Source organism: Uloborus diversus, chromosome 2 (genome assembly GCF_026930045.1).
Source record: "Uloborus diversus isolate 005 chromosome 2, Udiv.v.3.1, whole genome shotgun sequence".
Taxonomy (NCBI): domain Eukaryota; kingdom Metazoa; phylum Arthropoda; class Arachnida; order Araneae; family Uloboridae; genus Uloborus; species Uloborus diversus.
In genome coordinates, this window is record NC_072732.1 from 107632785 (window position 1) to 107655315 (window position 22531).

Genomic DNA, 22531 nt, shown 5'->3' on the forward strand with positions numbered 1-22531 from the left:
CCATTGTAGCCTTGAAATAGCTATATGCTGTATTATCTTCAAAATTTGTGCTTTATTTACGTTGGTTTTTCATTTTAATCATATCACCTATATTGCTGTAAACAAACCATCAGTTCCTCGAGATGAAGAATTTTAATATCCATATCAGTCTTTCAAAGAAATTTTGGATTTAACTTGTTTTAATTTTCCAAAAACTAATCATTCCCTATTATATCTCAAGACACTTTTTTGAGATAGTTGCTGGTTTTTCCATATATATTAAAAATTTAAAATTGATTCAGTTATCGTTAATCATAATTCATTCTAATTTTACATAAATTTCTTTCCAAATAAGATTTTTTTCTCAAAGCTTTTGGACTGGTTTTTGATTGCCATACTCAATACGTCTAATTTGACATTTAAGGTATTGTTTTTATGGATTTGAGAAAAGGATAAAAGAAATACTTAGGTAAATTAAGCCAATGAGTATGAACACATTTTTGTACTTGTGAAAAAAAAATGTAAAGACAAAAATCAAATTATCTATAATAATTAAAATAACAATTAGGTTTAAGTAAAAAATAATAGTGAATACATAAATAAAATTATTTAACTTTAAATTGAAGTTTTCAAAACATGTCATAAAATTTGCAATTAAAAGAAACCTTACAAAATTAATTCTACTATATTCTTAATCTGTCAATTATTTACAGAAATAGAAAAAAAAAAGTTGGTAATCAACAAAACATAGCGCAAAAAATAGTTAACAGAGGAATTTGGAATGAATTGGTAATGAAAAATAAAATGAATATTGTATGGAAAAGTAATGCTTTCATTTCCTTTAGCTGAGAACCATACTTCATCCACTCTATTAGAGCCTTATTGCCACCAGTTTCAAATAGAATTTTTTTTTTTTTTTTTTTTTTGCACTGCTCCCATAGCTATCTCTGAAATTATGAGAAATTTAACGATTGTTGGGGGTACGCAGGGTGACAACATCCTCTGGAAAAGTCAACTGTTATTACTTTTACATAGTAAAAATTTATCTCCTCCCTTCTTTCTTCCTGGGTATAGCAACTCTTTTCTACATAGTTGCAGTTCAACTAAATGGAAAATAATAATGTCAAACCAGAAACACTTTTTTTTTCGAAAATATGTTGCATAATGTTATTTTAAGCTATCACATTTGGAAAACTGACTATAATTGTGGCAGTTACAAACATTCCAAGAGGGTATACATTTTTTGGGACACCTTGTGTACATCCTTTAAGCGGTGCTCCATCATATGGCCAACTAATGGTCATGGCAGTGAATGTTTTCTTGCATCTTCATATTTTTGAAATTATCTTTTTTTCAGAAATATCTTCATAGAATTAGAACACTGGTTTTGAACTCATGTGTGGTAAAATCTTCGAGTTTCAATGTAGATGTCCTAGTCATAATCACTAGTTAGTCATATGATGACACTGCATAAAGGACACAGTTGGCTCTCTGTTTAACAACGTTCTATTTAACCACTTTCTCTGTTTAAAGACGGCTTTTCAAGAGTCCCAGATGCTCCACTGTAGTTTTAAAAGCATTCTACTTAAGGACGGTGTTTTGTGGTCCCTTGAAAGTCGTTAAACAGAGAGTCAACTGTATTTACAAAATGTGTAATGCAAAACAAATTAAAATTACCATTTTTAGGAAATGGATCAGAAGACAGAGTGAACAGATAAATAATTAATCAAAAATATAACATCTTTTGGATTTTTTTTTCTTATGTTAAGAAGACTTATGTTAAGAAGACTAAGATGCTTGTAAATATCCTGACTCCTGCAGCATGACAGAAAAGTTTACTTTCAATTTTTCTCAGATGAATTAAGCTGCAACCTGGTTTTGTCTAATAAACAAAATATGTCCAACTGTTTGAAATTATCAGTCAACCTTTGGATAAATAATTTTACTACATTCATATAGATATCCTGCAAATAGTATTGTGTTATTACCACTCCTTACATTTTAAGCAAATTTTCTCCAAATACTCGATACAATTTTAGAATTTTGGTTAATTGCTTTACATCAGTGGTGATGCTCAACCTTTTGCCCAGGATGCTGATCTATGTGTCCAGTAGTTATATTCAATATTAAAAATAGAAAACTATGTTCTGGAGCATCCCAAACAACCGATAATCTTCATTCAGTATTTAGACTGGCTGTTGGGAATAAAGGAGCCAAATAGTCGGAATTCATTTTTCCAACTCTACTGGGTTTCCATTAGATTCTTAAATTTCGAGTATTTCTCTCGATTTAAAAAAAAAAATATATAAATCTTTGAAAAAATCTCATTATTTAGGAAATTTTGTAAAAAAAAAAGCCCTATAAAATTGTGTTTGTAAGGATTGTCCAGACGTATGTACTCCTTGGTTTTGAAAGCTTCCTGCTAAAATTCAATTTTTAGTACATCAAAATCTAACAACATTATCAATGCTTATTAAGTATGAGGAGATATAAGTTTTAACTGTACATTAAGCGTTAATTTAACTTTGATTTTCATACTTCAATTAGTTACTTTATGCGGTAAAAATAATGCATATTGAAGTAAAGAACTTTCATTATTGTACTCAATGGGGTAGTAAAGAATTTACGGGATTTTTTTCATTGGAAGCTTGTCTTGGAAGGTATGCAAATCAGTTGGCAAGTTCATATCAATAAAATAAGCTTTTAGTAATGACAACAAAGATTGTTGGCTTGTAAATTCCCTTTTTTCTGTGTTTGCCCATGTCACTTAACTTAAGTCTTAAAAAAAGGTTGGTGCCCAACCTTTTTTTTACACACAGTCCACACTTCATTATAAGTGGATTTTTTAATGTAAACCTGGAAAACAGCAGAAAATTTCAAACCAAGAATTGCTGTCGTAATTAATGGTTATTTTATTGATGAAGTTTATCTCTTTTGTAGAACGCAATTTATTAGTATTTGGTTGAAAATGTTTAATACTTTGACAAATCACCTGTATCACCAATATACAGGATAGGAAAAATTCTGTAGCGGTATGGTGGAGAAAGGATTTAATTGACTGCAACGACTCAGCAGAGGTTGCGGCCGTATTGTCTAGCAGTTTTGCGAAGTTCCAGAAAGTGGTTTTTGATACCTGACATTGAATAAAACAGCCACATGGGTCTGCTTTGCAAGCATTAAATTGTGCACCACTGCTTTAGATGAACCAGGGCTGTGTCCAAGGGGAGGGTTTTAGGGGTTAAACCCCTCCCATTGGGGGAAAATAATGATAAAAGCAATATGAAGAAAATGATATTTAACTTAGTTATAGTGTTAATGTTTATGTCAATGCTCTTTTTTTAAGTCATTTTCTTTGATGTTTTTTTTCTGCAATTTACGAGTGCCCACTCTTCACCAACTGAAATTATATTTTAGAAAACCAGTTGCAAAAGAACCACTGAATAGACTGACAATACAAAACATCCAATGGGAATATTTTTTGGTATACAGCATGTAAAAAACGAATATTTGTGCGAAATGTTTAATACCTTTTGCAATATGCAATGTAGTTAACAGATAAAAAGGTTTGTTTCTGAAGAAGCTGTAAAACAACATTCTATCCACTAGCGCAGCCAGAATTTGGGGAAATAGGGGAGGGGTCACAAACGTCCCTACATGTATATAATATTATACTTGTTATCTCTTCCTAGGAATAGTAATGCGCTTTAAAATCAATGGCTCTGGCCCCTAAAGTACTCCATTGCTTGATTATAACCATAAAACAGGGATGAATTATTTGGTACAAGAGGTGTTTTCATGCCACTGCGAGAAATGATTTTTAAAAGATCTTTGAAACCCCGCCCTTTGTGAAATCCTGGACATAGGCCTGGATGAACCAATTTAGTGAATTAAATTCTTCATCTTCACTGTGCTTGATAGTACTAATTTGATCTTTTCTTAAATAGAAAATTGAAAGACAATGGGCAACCAAAGTAGTTGAATTGAAGAAATTATTGTTTGAAAAGGAACAAGAAATAGAAAAACTGAAGAAAATCATTGAAAAAAAAGATGAATTAATATCTATGCATAACCAAAATTTATAACATTTTAATATTTTTCTTGCATTACAAACTTATGTTTTATCTGTGATATTTTAAATACCAAAGTTATAATAAAAACGATGTTTTTATGCATTTGTTGCAAGTTTTTTAATTTTGTTCTCCTCTATTAAACATTACAAAAGTTAATTTAGTTTCTAAAGCACTTGTTTAAAAAACTTAAGTTTTACCTTTTTAGCAATCAACTGGTTTGCCTTTTTTTTATTGCTAAAAATTTTGTAAATAGCAACTATTTTTATGCTTAATTTATTGTAATCTTTCTAAATTAGGGATTTATTTCATTAATTTTTGCTCAAAATTGCCTTAGTTCTTGAAACTTACCTGTATGTTGACTTTGCTTGCTATGTACCATTTAACCCTGCCTATGCGATTGTTGAAAAATTCAAGTATTGCCAAGTTCGCATCATTTTTGGCGAGAAATCGCCAAATGCTGATTAACATGTAAATAGTATTTCCATGCTATTAATGAATGGATAGCCCCTGTAACCTTTAGAAAATATAAATATTTCTGAATAGAAAATACAATCCGACCCTGATTTTACAAATTTCGCGAATTTTTCTCTCCCCCCCCCCCTGCCTCCCCTAGACTGAAATTAAGGCAAAAAGTCCTATTTGCCAAATAATAAACCCCAGATTATTTAAAAGCCATTTTTTTTTTTTTTTTTTTTGTTTATTTGAGTTAGGAAATATTGGATTGATTTCCAAATGTTATATCCATATTGTCCGAAACAGAAAAAAACATTTCTAGGAATCGCCCATTTTAAGGGCCGAGGGAGCAACCAATGAATAGCGATTCTGATTTAGAAGGCAATAATGAAACTTCCATTAAAACTGTAATGCTTCACATGGCCTGGAAACTAAAAACATGCAGTACGCTGCAAGACACAGTATTTTCATCCCTCTATGAAGTCAAAAGAGAATATTTCGAGTCAAGTATCAAGGAATTTGCCAAACATCTATTTCTCAGTAGTTTAAAATTTCACATTAACTATAAAAGGTCGTGGAATACTAAATAAAAAGTGTACACTTTCTAACTATAGATATGTTTGCGTAGTTGCTTATTAGGGGTTTTAGGTTAGGTAAGTGCAGATTTTTAATTTTTTTTCCACACCCTGATATTACGAATAATCCCGATTTAACGTATAAAAATTTCAGTCCCGTGTAATTCGTTAAATCAGGGTCCGACTGTTCCAGAATATACCTGAATGAAAAATGCTAAAAGTTCATTCAACACTATGTAAAGGACTAGAAAGTCGCCCGTAAAGGTATGACAGGTGAAAATTGCTTCTACTCTTCTACATTTGAACAAAGCAATTGCCTGTTTGGTGATATTTTGATAGTTGAAATTTTAAACCTAACACCAGTGGATTAACCCTAAACTCCAGTAGATAGGGTTAATTGTTTTCGTTTCTTCATTTCCATGAAATGACAGTCTTACCAGTAAAACTGTTAAGTTACCAGATCAAGCTAAGCCTTGTCACAATAAAACCTTTCCCTGCATGTTGAACATTATCTAACTATCATGCCGTGTTGCGAGTTTCATTGTTGAAACATTGAAGTTAAAATTAATCTGCCAAATTAGTGAAACAACATGCTCAAGTAACATTAACACTACTATTAAAATGTAAATTAATTCGCGAAATCCATTTTTTATCTCCAGTCCCTACCACGTGACTACGTTAGCACATTTGCGAATTTTTTTTTAATTTTTATGAAACTTTGAATTTTCTTTTTTGTGTGTTTTTAAGGATTAAGGCTGCTAATTAGGGTTTTGTGGAGTTAATGTCCCTACTTTAATGGCGACAATGGAGAACATTGTTCTTTCTTTGTTTTTCTTTTTTTTAATTTGTTTTTTATGCTATCGGACCTGTACTGATGAAGATTTTTGGAATCAATCACGAAGGAGATCTTCACAGGGAGATGTTATGTAAAAATGTTGATATCACCATTCTTAGAGAGACTTTAGGGAATGTTTCTCTTTCCGAAATAAGTTTTTTGTGCTATTGTTCTCATTTAAAGGGGAACTTAAAAAAAAACTTGTGCTCACTCTAATTTTAATAGTATTTTTACTCTGAACTTTTTGGTATTTTATTCAGGACCGTTTAAGTTATTTAGAAACAGTCGATTTCCTTCTGATGGGGATTTTAAAGGTTTGATGTTCTCATTTTATAGGGACATTATTATAATCAGGATATGTAGTGACCGTTGACCTTATTTTGGGACGAATTGTCCGGTAAGAAGCTATACAATAATTCAGATAGCCGGTGTAGCTCTGGACATCATTTGAAGGGGATCGGGATCATAAGGGAAATGTTTGACTTTATTTAAGAATTGTTGACCTCACTCGAATTGGAATTTTTAAGAATTACCCATACTAACTTCTTTACAACTCCTGAAAGTTTTCCCGATTTATGTTGTATGATTTTTCGGATGCCTTCCCAGGTTTTCCGACATTTCATTTACCCTCCCCCCCCCCTGATTTTTAGTTTTAATCGTACCTTTTGATATATTAAAGTGAGGAGGCCATTTGAAATGTTGGTGAAATTGGGGACAAACCATTTTGGTAACTATTTGATTTCTGCTTCTGTTGACCATTAACTTTAATCCTTTGAAAAAAACTACATCAACGTGAGCGAAGCCGCGGGTAAAAGCTAGTTTCAAAATATATATGAATACATAACTGTTAACATCTTGGTTTTAAAATGAAAGAATTTTAAAGTCTGAAAAAAAAAACCCTTCGTATAATCTGAGGCAACAGCGATGGTAAAAAACAAAATTGATTTTCATTTAAAAATTTTAATTTTAGTAATTAAATTAAAAATGCAAAGAATTTTTTTCTTGAAATTGTGATTACAGTACGCTAATTACTTCAAGACAATGAGTAAAGGCAAGGGAGCTAAGGCGTTAATGACGGCTTCCTCTTTGTTTATTAGCATGGTACGTATGAAAGGAAAATTCGAGCTACACAAAAATAAACAACTTTACAGACACAGAAACAATGTTAGGAAGTTCATCCTGCGCTTTATAAGTTAAGAATTCAATACTTGAACGTAGAGAAAAAAAAGATGCACAAATATGCGGCAGTGTATAATCGCACCTCATTAATTTTTTCTAAACAGAAAATTGGCGGAATATGCGTAGGAAATTAGGGTACTTAATTTTGCAAAGCAAAAGAATTTTTTTTTCTTCATTTAATCAATTTTCCCTGAATTTTTGTTACTTTTTCGAAATTCCCTGATTAATAAAGTTCCCTGACTTTTCCCTGATCTGTCGCCACCTTGTTTCAAAACTTTTGTCAAGGAAAATAAAGGAAAAATCCATGCATGGCAAACATAACATTTTTATCAAAGCCAAAAAAGATCAGTAACTAGTTTCTGTGCATAAAAGGGAAGGCATGAAGTTTCTCTCAATCCTCACCATACAACAAAAATATTTATTCGGAAATTGTTCACGAAATTGAGAGTGAGGGAGAGCACCTGGCATCAAATGCCTGCATATATCTCTTTCTCCTCCTCCCTTTGATCAGGCACCTTGAGTACAATAACTTACAGTAAATACGCTGCATCGATATAATTGCCGCACCCCGAAAAGAGAAAGTGAGCCAAAAAATTTAAATGGTCAGAAATGCCGCACATAAAAATGGTGAGCAAATCCTCGATATTGATCATATATCAGAGTAGAAAACACCCATTAAAAAAGGGGAAAAACACAGTACATATTAGCTTGTAGCTCTATCCCCCACACTTTTGAAAATGTGAAGAAATAAAAACGGAATTTCGCATTTACATTGATTCTCGATTTTCCTCCAAATATCAGGAACCCCCATCTAGGTTTTTCCGTGTTTTTTTTTTTTTTTTGCAAGTACACTTTTTGCAAGGAAAGAAAAAGAAATTTTACAATCATGTTTCCGATTCAGAATGAAGAATAACCATATTATATATGAAAAAAGTTTATTTAAGCAATTATTTTTGAAGTGGTCCGTTTTTGCGAATTTCTGTTTACTGTCGCTTTTATTTTGTACTATAACAATAAAATATGTACATTGTACAGGTTTTTCATTTTTTGCTTCCTTATGTTCCCTTTAAGGTTTTACATTGCCTTTCTGTTTAAATAGAGCTCCATTTCACTTCGTAATCATCTATACGAAAAATTGACGAATATAAAATTTGGCTTTTCCCGAATTTTTTGAACCATCGGCTGTTTACTTTAATTGAAGCTAATTGGTGGGAAAATAATATATAATTGCATCAAAATGTACCAGTATCTATTTCTTTATTGGTTCATTTAAACAGTAGGACTGAAGGCGGGGCAATAAAAAGAAAAGTTGATCATAAACGCCGCAACAGCAAAAAAGTCACGTACAAAAATTTAACTTTTAAACGCGCAGACGCCGCTGCATTCCTTTCAGAAATTCTGTAGTCAATCAATGAAAAGCTCAGGAAACAATTGTTTCTTTTGCTTTTCAAAACTGAAACATGCAGAAAATTATCGGTGCAGCATTGTAAAAATAAGAATCAATGCACAATTAGAAGTGCAAAACAAGAAAAAGTAGGAAAATAAGGAGAGAGCTCTAAAAAGTTGGAAAAATAGGAACTCTTCGGGGTCTGAAAAAGGCATGTAACTTTTTTTCCTTTTGAGGTAGAAGCTTAGTTTTTCGACCATAGGTCGAGATCGATCTGGAGAAAAAAATATCGCTTTTTCCAATGGTGTCAAGAAAACGATGGGACAATTCCTTCCCTTTTTAGTGATGATTTGAATGAAAAAAGTAGTGCCTAAATTTCAGCTAAGCCTAAAAAAATTCGAGCTAAAATTGCAAATAACTCCCACCATAATTAAATTAGGGAATTAAAACAAATTGCGTAGATCGCGGAAAATTCTACCCTTTTCAACGATATGTAATACTAATATGTGCAAGTAATTTTTCTCCCCCATATTTCGGAATTTATGCGAAAATTGGGCCAAAACTGGAATAAAAAAAAGTACTCATCGAATTTTTTCGAAATGGTCTGCAAACCAAAAACAAAGATACTATGAAAATTTCAGCGAAATCAGCCGGGTAGTTCTCAAGTTTTGCGCCTTACAAACAGACACTTTTAGAAGACTTCATTTTATACATGTAGAGACCAGCGGTACATGCACGCTTTGCCCATAGTAAAGGATTAAAAGGTCATTTGGTTTGCTTGTATATGTACAAATATTGGATGATGAATTTCTTGCCAACTTGCTATATTCATTTGCTCGTCCATGTTACAGTTCTACGTTATAATTTGCTCGGTAACATTTTCTTAAAATTGAAATTTAAAAAAATTGCTTTGAGGTGCACACCTCCATGCTACAAACGAATTCTCTACCACATTTCGTAAAAATCAGCCAAATGTTTTAGGAGCTTTGCGCGTCACAGAGAGACATCCCGACAAACTTTGAGCTGTATCATTAGTAAAGATGTAATTTAATAGTTTTGTCCTAGAATGTGTTATACTTGTGGCCAGTTTGGTGCCTTTTTTCTGATACCCTAACAGGAAATTTTTTTCCAAAAACCACTTTTAGTAGCAGAGCTTCTTCTTCCTGATGCTACAAAGTGGTCTGATATGAGCTGTGGCACAGTAGTGGTTCTTCTTAGGACCGAAAGAACTAGAAAACGGTCTTTTACAGGTGTTGCAGCTCGTGGTCAGCCTGGTACAGGTCTTCTAGACACAGAATCTTTGGATTGGTATCCTTCCCATGTCACTGAACAACACTATGAGACACATTGAGACGTCTGGCTGCATCAACCTACGACAATCCTATTTCAATCCAACAGCTCTCCACCTTAATGAATCGGGTAAACGACGTCCGAGACATTTTCTAAACTATTGACACTGCAGCTGTCAACAACAGTCGAAAATTAACACAACTTACACACAAAAGTACGAAAGCTTGATATTTGCATATTTTTTTTCTCACTCGTAAAAATATGTTCTTTTCTATAAAATTAAAGTGGTAGCAACCTTTTTTTTATAAATGGTTTTAAAATTCGTTATTATCATTCATGCAAAGTATGCATTTTATTGTTACTGCCATTTTTTTAATAGTGAGCCTCAAAAAACTGTTGTACCTTAACTTTTTGAGGCCAGTGTACTAAAAGTTTAGTGATACTCCTGTAAAAAGGAAATTTTCTAAATTTAAAATTGTCTAATGAGCTAAATTTATAGAACGAAATTGTTTAGAAGAAAACGATTTCATTAATGAAATTTTGAATAAATAATATAAAACATGAAAAGATTATTGCAGCTCATTTACAACTTCTGATGCACTCGCAGACAAAACAATGCGGCCATACTCAAAATAGTAATAAAAACTTCAGAATTGCACTCAAAATAGTAATATTGCTGACGTAAAAAAGCAGCATTTAGACAGAGCCCGCAAACTATGAAGACAAAAACAAAATATATCTTCTGCACATGTCCGCCCACTGCTATGGTGCGCCAATGCCAGAAAGTCATAATAAGAACTTCACAGTGAAGGAGAAATTCGGAACTACAAAACGATGGATGGCAGCAAGGAAAGAAATTATTCTTGGCGTCATATAGTGGCGCACTAACTTAGAACAATCGGAAAATAAAACAAAATCTCAACATTTCCAGAAATCCATGTGTTTTTTCATTTTCCCCGTCAAATCCAGGTTTTCCCGGTGCGTGGCAACCCTGAAAATTTGTAGTCTCTAGAAGTTCATTGTAACGGGATTTCACTGTACATAAATTTTGAACTTAAATAACATATTTAGTAAACATGTATTATACCTTTATTTTCAAAACATATTAAATTACAAACTTGTCATTAACAATTTGAAGGCATATTTAAATCAATGGAAAATATACCACAAGTCGACCTAATATTTTATGACTATCTCTGACATTACTTGAAATAACGAAGAAAGAATTGAAAGTTGTTTGAGCTTCATGTTAAAAAAATCGTACATATAACCCCCAAACCCCTATTTAAAGCAACATTGACTGCTAAATAAAGCTAAAAATATATTGTTGGTCCCACATTCAAGGCATTCTCAAAGCAACTAAAAATCTAGTCATTATATGGTTAAATTATTTACAAAAATGCTGTCCTAATAAATATGCATGATAAAATATGCAACATGAAATTAGAAAATGTACATATGGTCACATTACTTCAATATGCATGATAATATAGCATACAAATATATATATGAAACTTGATTTCTAAAAACTTAAATATTCAGTTTAAAGCATGAGTCACATTTAACAGAAGCTCTGAAAATATACATATCACAAAAAGCATCAAACCTGCATAGAATCTATGAAATTGCAGACAAATATCAAATATTTTAACAGCAGTTGGAGGCTTTGAAATCTTACACTTAGCCACAAATTCACTCTAGAATTAAATTGTTTATGTAACTAAATGTCATTTAATTTAAAACCTTCACAATTCAAAAATACTTTACAAAAATATATTCATGTAGACAAAACTTTCAGAGATCAAGTTTGCATACGTTAACAACAAATAGTGACTGTTCAAAAGATGGTTCCACTTTCCTGTAAAATACATTTAAAACATTAAGTCTATTTTACACAATTAGAACCACTTTTAAGCAAATTTTTACAGGAGAATCCATTAGTAAGCCAAAGTTGTTTTAGTCTTTTTGAGTTTTGTCTATAGATACTTCAGAGTTATTTGATTTATTTTGAGACTCTTCCGAGTTTTCTTTTACATTGAGATTTGACAGTTTTTCTGCAACTTCTTCAGAGTCCTTTTCATTTACATTAGTATTTTCCTCATTAGACTTTCCATCCTCAACACTGGAGTTACCTTCATGCTCATCTGGAAAATTAAAGTTGAGAATTACTAGAAGTCTTTGATGGATAGTTCAATTCCCTTTCAAAATTTAATGTAAATAAAGAATTCATTACTAGCTCTGTACAATTTACCTATAAGCAATGGCTAGGCTTCCTTGGTCTGGAAATAACATCAACTGAAAGCACTAAACCAGCGTGTTTTAAATTGTATTCTGCGGAACCCCAAGGAGATCACTCAAGGGCAAGATTTGAAAACATGATATTTAAGAAAATATTGGATATTTTTAAATGTGTCTGACATTTTCAATTACAAGGAGACTCTCTGTCTTGCATTTTATTCAATTTAGCCCTTGAAAAGGTTATATGAGACTCAGGAATCAACACTAGAGGCACAATCCAGCAAAGAACTATACAGATATTGGCATACACGGACGATATCGACATCATTGGGCGAAGAACACAGGATGTGATCGAGGCATTTGTTGCCCTTGAGAGCGCTGCCAAGGAGTTGGGCTTGGCTGTAAACGAGGAAAAACTAAGTTTTTTGTTGCGAGCACTAGAATGCATGATGTGCAGTCGCTTAGTATTGGAAACTATACTTTTGAAGGAGTCACCCAGTTTAAATACTTGGGTGCACATATTACCAGTAAGAATGAGTTTAAAGTTGAAATTGGAAATCGAATTTTGATGGAAAATAGATGCTACTTTGGCTTAAAGAGCCAATTAAAATCTAAGCTCCTTTCCATTAATACAAAAATAAACCTATACAAAACCCTCATAAGACCAATCATTTTATACGGTAGTGAGACATGAACAATTAATAAAACAGAGGAAAACAGACTTCTCATTTTTGGAAGAAAGATCCTTCGGGCAATTTTTGGAACAGTAAAAGAAAATGATGCTTGGAGAAATTTATATAACTTTGAAGTATACCGTAAATACAGACAACCCAACATCTTAAGAGTAATTAAAGCCAATAGAATCAGATGGCTGGGGCACATATTTAGGCTTGCAGATCTGGATCCGATTAAAAAGCTAACTTTTTCGAAGATTGAGGGTACAAGGAGAAGGGGAAGACCAGCAACAAGGTGGCTGGATAGTGTTGAGAAGGACCTTAAAATTTTGGGAGTGAACAGGTGGAGAAACCTAGCAACATGTTGTACCGCCTGGAGGAAGCAGACTGAGAAAGCCTTGGCCTGCACCAGGCTGTTGTGCTGATGAAGAAGATATTTTCAATTAGCACAAACTGAAGTCATTCAAATTATAACTGCATGCTCAAATCAATGTTGTTTATTTACTTATATTATTATCATAATATAGACTTAAAATAAATGTTTCTTTTATTATGTGTAAAAATATATATATATATATAACAATTTATACTCTTTAAATGGTATTTATGTATAAATGATATTTAGAATCATTTGTCAGATATGATAATTTATTTTTTAAACATAAAATATAACCGGTACTGATATTGGATATTGATGGGTATACTCATGTGCTCTGTAAAACTGAATACATAATATACATGTGTCCTCAGAAAAAGCATCACATATGAAATATGCAAAATTAAAGTATGAAAAATTGATTTAAAACCACCCAAATTTATTAATTATTGTAATATGTAATATAATTAAAAATTAATATTTTACTTTAAATTTATTAATTTAAAATGAGCCATACATAATTCAGAAATTTAAAAAAAAAATCTGATCATCTTTTCCTTCTTAATTGGGCATTTTAAATCTACATTAAAAAAAACTATGTTACTGATACTTTTATGAATATAATATAAAATAATGTGATTCAATAGTTAACTCTCTAAATATCACCAACAGTAGCCAAATTGAAACCAAATTAAAAAAAAAAAAATATTTTTAATTTTGACATCTTGAATTCAAATTATGTTTTTCGCAATCATGAGTGTGTGTATGTAGGCATGTGTGTTTGTGTGCTGGCATAAGTGTGTGGGTAGTTGTGTGTATGAATGTGTGGGGGGGGGGTATGTGTATGTAGGCATATGTGTTTGTGTCTGTGTGCAGGCATGAATGTGTGGGTAGTTGTGTGTATGTGTGTTTTTGTCTGTAGTGTAGGTGTCTGTATGTATGCGTGTGTTTGTGTGTGTGTGTAGTTGTGTATGTATGTGCATGTGTGTAAGACATGGATGCAACCTGGAGACGGCTTTCGCTATAGGAGCAAGCATCGTGAGGAACCGGTCGACGGTGATGGTGCGGAGGGTGGCGATGGGAAAATAAAATGATAGCATGCCAAAAACAGTCAAATGAAAGCAATCATGAGTGCTCAAAAGAAAAAAAAAAATTGTCGCCAAGTTGGCGACAAAACTTGCCGGCCAAAAAACTGGCGGTATATTCCCAAGTGTACGCCAAATTATTACACCACTTCAGTTTGTATCAAAATTAACAATGATTTTACCCCAAAAAGGTGCAAAAGACCCCTTTAGAAACACCTGAATGCAGCCAAAAGGGGAGGTGCACAACTCACCCCACTAGTAGTCTACGTACCAAATTTCAACTTTCTGGGACATACCGTTCTTGAGTTATACATTCGTACATACAGACGTCATGAGAAAATTTGTCATAATTAACTCGGGAATCGTCAAAATGGATATTTCGGGCGTCTGTACGTTCTTAGGTACATATGCACGTGTGGTCGGGTCGAAAAAAACTCAACATTCATTGGGGGGTGAGCAAAATGGAAATTAAGATCGATTTTTGAGTGAAAATTGTTTTGCAAATACACTACTTCCTTTTTTGTAAAAGGAAGTTAAAAAAAAATCAATGATCCCTCTCAATCAAAAATTGCAATTCCTAAAATTGCAAATGAGGGTGCAACTGATTGATATGAAACGTATTAACAATATTATTTTGCATATATAGCACATTAGATTATTAGAGTAAGTGAATATATTAATATTAAATAAGTGACCTGACATTTTTCGATGCGAATAAAATCGTTTCAATTATTGTAAAACTGGAAACAATGGTTATTTCATTGAAAAACTTCAAGCATTTCTCCGATAACAGATCCAACAATTTTTAATTTCAATGAGACTTATCAAGAACCCACTGGTCTACATTTTAATCAAATCTTACGCTGGCAATGAAAACAAGTGCATAACATTTGAGAGAACTAATGTTAATAAACAAAAATATTAAATTTAAAGTTTGTTTTTGAACTATTTTTGTTGGGAAATGTGTCTTTACCTTAAGTTCATAGAACTAAATGAAAAGGTTTACAGAACCCCAACATCAAAAAGCCGTGCAGTCTGCCAGTAAGAAATAAAACATACTCAAAGTAATTTTAAATAAATAACATTTATTAAAATATCACAGTATACAACAATAAACATTTGTTAAATACCAAAAATAATTTAGAGTGTACAAAACCCCCCAATAATCACAGAAATTTCAAAGTTAAATTACTAAATAAACACTTTTAGAAAAACGCGAAACATTTTAGAAAAAATTGTAAAAAATGTCACCTTTCAGCGCTAAATGCGCATGTTTACATTGCTGAAGACTTCTTGACCAAGTGTAATCGAAGAAAACTGTTCCATCATGCACCGGCCGATAGGCTTGCTTAGTTCTAGCAGAACCTCTTCAAATACCGGAAAGCAAACTTGTGCATCCACAGGAATCACACCGGAACTTTCTGGAACTCTGGTAGGAACGTCTAGGAAATCCAATCATGAAGGTCACTCTGAAGGACATCGATGATTTCAAACTGATGACTGTCCCACACCACCACAGGAGCACCGGTAAATCAATCCAGGTATTGACCAAGGTTAAGTGTTATGCCTAATGGCAATGAACTTCATCTCCTGCGAACGTCTTCAGCAATGTTGACATTTTTTTCCCTCCATTAGCCGGAGTAATTTAGAACATTCTTAAACAATACTTAACACTGAATAAAACTTATCTCAAGCCCAGCTTGAATTCAAAAACGTTGCATCATCAACGGCTCAAGCGCGCCGCAACATCAATCAACAACCTAGCATGGTTGCCAAACCTTCAAAGACCAATCCCTGATTGGTCAACAAAAAATGGCAAGACGCCAATGGGGAGTAAACACAAAACAAAAGTGAGCACTGAAAATATTTCGATCAATCTATTTATACGTTCTATGACCGCGATACGTCATCCCATGACACACCCTACTTTGCATTGGAGATATACATCTCAACTATTCCTGATTGAGTGATTCAACAATCTTTCTATTCGTTTTTTCGGCTCAAGGTAGCCAAAAACATCTCAACCATCGGGTGTTACGTCATAGGATGATTCCGATGTTGCACGATCATGCCCGAATCAATTTCAGTTATCCGCCGCTGGGACACAAGACGCGGAGTGGCAAAAGCATATCGGAGGTAAGTTTCAAAAAATACTTTAACATTTGTAATTGAATTAAAAGCGCTCCAAGATACTGAATAAAGGCTTTTAAGCCCAACAATTTTAATTTCAAAATTACCTGAAATTTTTAAACCATCCTCCTCTAAACTACACAAATATTCTAAATTTCATTTTTAGTTGAGAGGTATTTGGATTACATCTGTTCTTTTTCCACAAAGAACAAAGTATTAAATACCATTTCTGCTCTTTTTTCCACTCTTTATTTTGATTTTATAATTCTTCCACCAAAGATCTGAGCATATGTGTGGAATTCAGCTCCTTTAAGAGATATTCCGCCTCCAGCTCAGTTACTTCCTGCTGGGCTGATGAGTGCAAAATAGCACGAAACTGCATTCCTCGGATGGAATACTTGGTGGATAGGTAAACAATGCACAGAACAGTAAATGATTAATTTTTCAGAACTATTGAATATTTTTTGTCAGAATTACAGTTACAAATTCAATAAGGTGTTGACCCACCTCTAGCCTAGATATAAGCTGAAGCACAACTTGGCAAAGACCAATAAAGCTCCTGGAGGATGTCCTGCAATATTTCCGACAAAATTCGCTCCAATTGTCAGACGAGGTAATCAACATTCCTTGACAGATTCAATCGCCATCCCATCATATCCCAGACATGCTTGATGGGAAAGAGATCTGGCGATCTGGTGGGCAACGAAAGAGTTTGACAAGCTGGCAGACAGTTCATAGCAACATGTGTCGTATGTTATCTTGCATTGTCCTACTGAAAACCAGCTGAGGGTACTGCAAAAGGAATGGCAGGAAAACAGCTCTTGGGATGTCGTCGACGTACCGCTTTGCAGTAAGTGTGCCTCTAATTGCGACCAATGGGGTCCAGCTATCAAAGGAAATGGCACCCCAGACCATGCCTTGTTGAGGGCCAGTGTGGCATGCACAGTTGGAAGCGGGATTCGTCGCTAAAGACTATAAGTCCCCAGTCCGTATCATTCCAACCAGATAGAGCCATGCACCACAGTAATCTGGCTTGGCAGTGTGTAGGTGTCAGTGGCAGGTGGTGTAACGGTCAGCGCGAACTTAGATTTTGCTGTCTCAACTGTCTGAAAATGGTCATGATGAACACTGGTGTTTGGGTTGATTGTCTGATGGTTCATAGAGATGAAGAAAGCGCTGTGACGGCTGATCGGACAATCACTCTGTCATCACGATCTGTTGTTATCCTAGGTTGACCACTACCATCCAGATGCTGAACTCTGCCATTTTCCACCCATCCTTGCCAGCATCTTCGAATCGCCGCATCGCTTCGGCTCAAATGACGACAGAGTCTCTGATTTGACTAACCAGCCTCTTTCAATACAGTGATACGACTCTTTTAAACTCTGACAGTTGCTTGTAATGAACACAAACCACGCATCGAGGCATTTTTAAGTTCTTGAAAGGTAATATGAATCACAATCAAACCGAAAGTTTTAACAACTGTTGAAAAACTGCTCTTTATATAGATCTGCTGGATATGCAGTTTCGATGCGCTGGAGATCAAACTATTCTTTCATTGGACACCAAATTTTAATCATCTGCATATCTGATCAAAACACTCATGCATACAAAATTTCAAAGCAATCGGATGATTGCTTCTTGGTGCATCAATTTTTTTTTGTTATAGTGTATATATATATTAAATTCAAGGAAATTTAAAAATTTCAAATCCTGTTAAGGATGCAAAGAAGATAGCACATTTCAAAATTTGTAGAATAGAAAAAGAGAAAGTGAAATGAAATCTGACAATTGAAAACAGGGAGAAAACAGAAAAAAAAAAACCCATTAAACCCAAGAGATATCAATAGCGGGGGGGGGGGGGGGCAAAAAGAGATCAACTATGAGGTTGCCTTTCGGATATCCCTTCTTTTCATATGGCTCAATAAATTAGTTGGTTGAAAACTCTTTCACCATCAGCTTAGCTTTGAGACAACATAAGCAATTTCACACCTATGGCCAAATCTTTGGTAGAAGAAATATAAACTCAGAATAAAGAGTGGAAATATGAGCAGAATAATGTGGATCCATGGAAGAATCATATGTTTGCATATCATACAAAAATAATATCTGTAGCATAAAATTTTTAATTCTGATGGAAACAAGAGTTTATGTGCACATCACATGACTTCCTTTTACGCCAATTTAATGATAATAGGGCTTTAGCGTAAGCAAAGAAACACTTGAAATCTCTGAGTTTGTTGCGAACTGAAGCAAAAAAGCTGGATTAATTTTCCCAATATCAATGGTTCACTCTTGAAATATAGCCAATATTGGCCAAAATGAATTCAGATTTAAAATTCTTTAAAAAAAAACCCCGCCAAATTTGTTGCCAAGTTGGCAAAAAAATGCCGACCAAAAGCTTGGCGATACATCGCTAGGTGTTTGCCAAATTATAACACCACTTGAGTTTGCATTGAAATTAACAATGATTTCCCTCCAAAAAGGTGTAAAAAACCCCCTTTGGAACATTCAAATGCAACCAAAAGGGTGCACAACTAGACCTCACTAGGAGTTTACATACCGAATTTCAACTTTCTAGGACATACCATTTTTGAGTTATGCGAGATACATAGACATATACATACAGATATCACAAAAAAACTCATTGTAACTCATTCGGGAATCGTCAAAATAGATATTTCGGGTGTCTAAACGTTTTTAGGCATACATCCACACATGATCGGGTTGAAAAAAAATTTAGTATTCATTCGGAGTGAGCAAAATGGAAATTGAGGCTGATTTTTGGTGAATACTATGCTTCCTTTACTTTAACAGGAAGTAAAAATGCTTTTGGTATATATGCTATACTACCTCAAACTCAAACAGGTAAAACTAAACTATTTAAAAATGCACAAAACATAGCAAAAGAACTGAAGAATAAATAACAGAATACTATACCTGATGAAGAAAAATCAGAGTCATCTTGCTTCTGCCTGACTGAAAATATTGATTTGCAAGCAGTAAGTTCTTTAGCTGCATTGAACGCTTCTTTAAATTTTTGTGCATCTGAAAAATAAATATTTTAATTCACACTTGCTTAAAGTGTTACTTAATTTACTTATACTTCTGACATAAAATACAGTTTTCATAAAGAAAAAATATCATTTTTCATTGGGAGCCAAGGCCATAAAACTGCTAAGATGCGTAAATTTTGGAAATTGATAAATATGCATGTTCTTGGAACTCAAAATCCATGATTAGTTGTCGTTTTCCATGAATTTTGAGTATTTAATCGATGAAAATCATGATGCTCATTTTTCATCATAATTAAAATTCATGACTTTCAGATTTTCCAGGTGGGCAGAGATCCTGTACAACTGAAGTTATGGTGTGAGGAGCAATTTCCTATGACAGTGGGTGCACTCTCATGGTTATTCCAAACACATGACTGCAAAATTGTACGTCAGTCTGGTACTTCAACCTGTAGTATTGCCATTCACAAACAGCACTCAAGGGGGAGTTTTCCAACAGGTCCTCGATATCACACCACTGTTATAACGTGATCTGCTCTACGTAGTATTGACACGTTACCTTGGCCCGAGAGATCACCAGATTTGTCTCAAATTAAGCATGTATAGGATATCATTGAAGGACAACTCTAGCATCATCCACAGCCAGCACTGACCATCCCAGTATTGACACAACAAGTTCAACAAGCATAGAATTCCATATCACAAAGTCACATTTGGCACCTATATGACAAAATGCATGCATGCTTGTCAGTTTGCCTTTACAATTGTGGAGGTTACACCACTATTAATGTAACAGCATTCCATATTTGAAATCCATTTTCTTGATATTAAATGAACATGTGATCTTGAAAATTTAATCAATTAAACAAGTTAACTAGACAAATGCATTGTCCAAATTTCATTACTCTACAATACTTTTTTCTTGGCTTTGGGATTTTTTTTCTGTCAGTGTATTTGGGTCTGTCAAGTTTTTAATTTAGTTGCATGAGCAGAAAAGAATCAATTTTATTTTATTATTATTACTTTTTTTTTTTTTTTTTGAGAAAGTGCAGAGTTTAGGGGGGGGGGGGGTGTTTGTTTGTTTTTGTGCTATTCTAATTCAAAAATATTATTTAACATTTCACTTTTTTTTCTAAACTTTTTATAATATAAATGCATAAGACTAATCACAAAGCTACTTTTAAATTTTTATAAAGTTTAATTTCAATATTATAATTATTTTGACACGTTAAATTTATGGATTTATCAATTTTAGAAATAAGAGTAGAAATAAAATACTTACTTTCCGCATTTGCGAATTTGATTGCAAGAAGTTCTGGTTTAGGCTCTTCATCAGCAAAATCTGATAATGTGCTCCATACCCAAGCTCTGTCACTTGTGCTGTTAGGTTTCAACTCCATTTGCGGTAAAACTGCAAAAATATAACATAATACAGTCAAACAAGTCTTGGCTTGAATTTCATGAAAATAAGAAAAAATACAGAGACAGAGGATTTTAAAAAGTTATAAAAACCATGGAAGTAAGAGTACAGGAGGGAACATGCCGTATCTACTCCCATTGTCCCGTTTGAAGTAATTGTGAGAGAGCGGGGGCCATGTTGGGTGGTGAGAAAAGGGAAAAAGACTTGTCTACTCGGGCAAAGATTTTGCCTGTTTTACTTTTCTAGCTCAAATTGATAATGAAAGTATTTTTTGCCTACCTAAGAAATAAAAAAAATAATGCACAGCACAGTTATATTTTAAGCTTTAAATTTCCAAAGAATAAACTTAGTTGTATAATTAATATCTTTAGTTAATTAAAATAAATTTAGTGACAAATGAATGATAAACCGGTTTTAAAATTCAATTTTTATTAATAAAACACAATGACTTTCCCAAAGATAAGAATAGAGAATTATCAAAAATTTGCAGCCTGTGTCCAGATTATAAAATTAGAATACAGCACAATGAAAAAAAGCAGCTAGAAATCAACAAAGATAAATAAAGGAATAACATAAATGAAAAACTAATTTTGATAGAGTTGCCAGAATGAGGATAAAACTAAAATAAAACTGTAACAAAATGTAGATTGTTTTTTAAAAAGGATTTCCATGTAAATTAAATGTAAATAGCATCTTGAAAACCTACGCAACCAGTTCTTTGAATTTTGATGATTCAGTCTTTCCTTATTTAATTTAGAGCTGCACGGAATACTTGGTTGGTATTCAGTATACTGCATAACGGCAGACAAACCAAATATTTGGTTAGGCAGAGTACTTCAATATTTCGGCAAACGAATAGTTAACAAATTTAAAAGTTCGAAAATTCCCAAAGAAACATTTTTTTTATGCAGTGAATAAAAGTATCAGTATAATTGTATCATGTCACAATATTAATTAAAATTCTTACTTATTAGTTTTATCACATTTAAAATAATTTAATGTTTGAAAAAATGCTCAGACCTTAAACTTTAAATTTTGTTGCTTTGCAATGTTTATTAAATCTTCTGACTAAATTATATTAGCTTTACTATTATAAACAAATATGACACAATAACCAGAAAAAATCCATAACGTTAATTCCCATTCATAAAATATCCAGCTAAAGTTTTATTATTTTTTACTTTAAGAAAAGCACTTGGATTTTAAATTTTGCAGCATTTTAATTTCTAATTTTTACACCAGATGATATAATGAATATTGATTTAAAAGTGAACCTATTCAAAATAAAACTTTGTAATCAAAGTTCAATTTGCACTTAATAACAAAACATGAAAGCATCTGACAATGTTTTGAATTTCATTTCACAATTTTATTGATAGAATTGTTTATAAGTTACCGAAGGGTAGCAGCAAATCACATCAATAAATTTTAATTTGTAATGATATTTTAAGCAACTCGGGTTTGTATTTGTAAGTAAGATAAATGCAGGAATATTTATGACACAATATGTTATTATCATTATCTGTTATTGAATCATATATTATGGAAGACATTAATTATCCATTTATGCAGAAATTAGCAAGGAATCTTCTTCCTACGTGCATTATTAGTACAGTCGAAGGCTACACAAGACGCCATAAAGTCGAAATTCGTTTGAAATTCGATAAAAAAGCTCGACAAATTTCTGTATCTGAAACACTGCAGACACAGTTTCCCGATACACATAAGATGGCGGCCGGTTACAGTTATCGTTCCAGAAATTCCCCCTGTGCTTCATCCTGCTATTCTACATCCATGATAAAAACAAGCAATTGGAATAAGCCAAA

General features: G+C 33.2%; 2 protein-coding genes across 2 annotated transcripts in view; one reads left to right on the forward strand and one right to left on the reverse strand.

Annotated features, from left to right (window-relative positions):
• Positions 1-4102, forward strand: part of LOC129217221 (eukaryotic translation initiation factor 2-alpha kinase 1-like) — a 53272-nt gene extending 49170 nt beyond the window's left edge. The window contains exon 17 of the mRNA XM_054851497.1: positions 3924-4102. Coding sequence (XP_054707472.1) covers positions 3924-4061 — 138 coding nt within the window. The 3' untranslated portion in view covers positions 4062-4102. The remainder of the gene's footprint in view (positions 1-3923) is intronic.
• Positions 4103-10850: 6748 nt separating this feature from the next.
• Positions 10851-22531, reverse strand: part of LOC129217222 (ran-specific GTPase-activating protein-like) — a 30540-nt gene continuing 18859 nt past the window's right edge. Inside the window, exons 4-6 of the mRNA XM_054851498.1 lie at positions 20568-20696; positions 19212-19319; positions 10851-11912 (exon numbers count right to left, since the gene is read on the reverse strand). Coding sequence (XP_054707473.1) covers positions 11725-11912; positions 19212-19319; positions 20568-20696 — 425 coding nt within the window. The 3' untranslated portion in view covers positions 10851-11724. The remainder of the gene's footprint in view (positions 11913-19211; positions 19320-20567; positions 20697-22531) is intronic.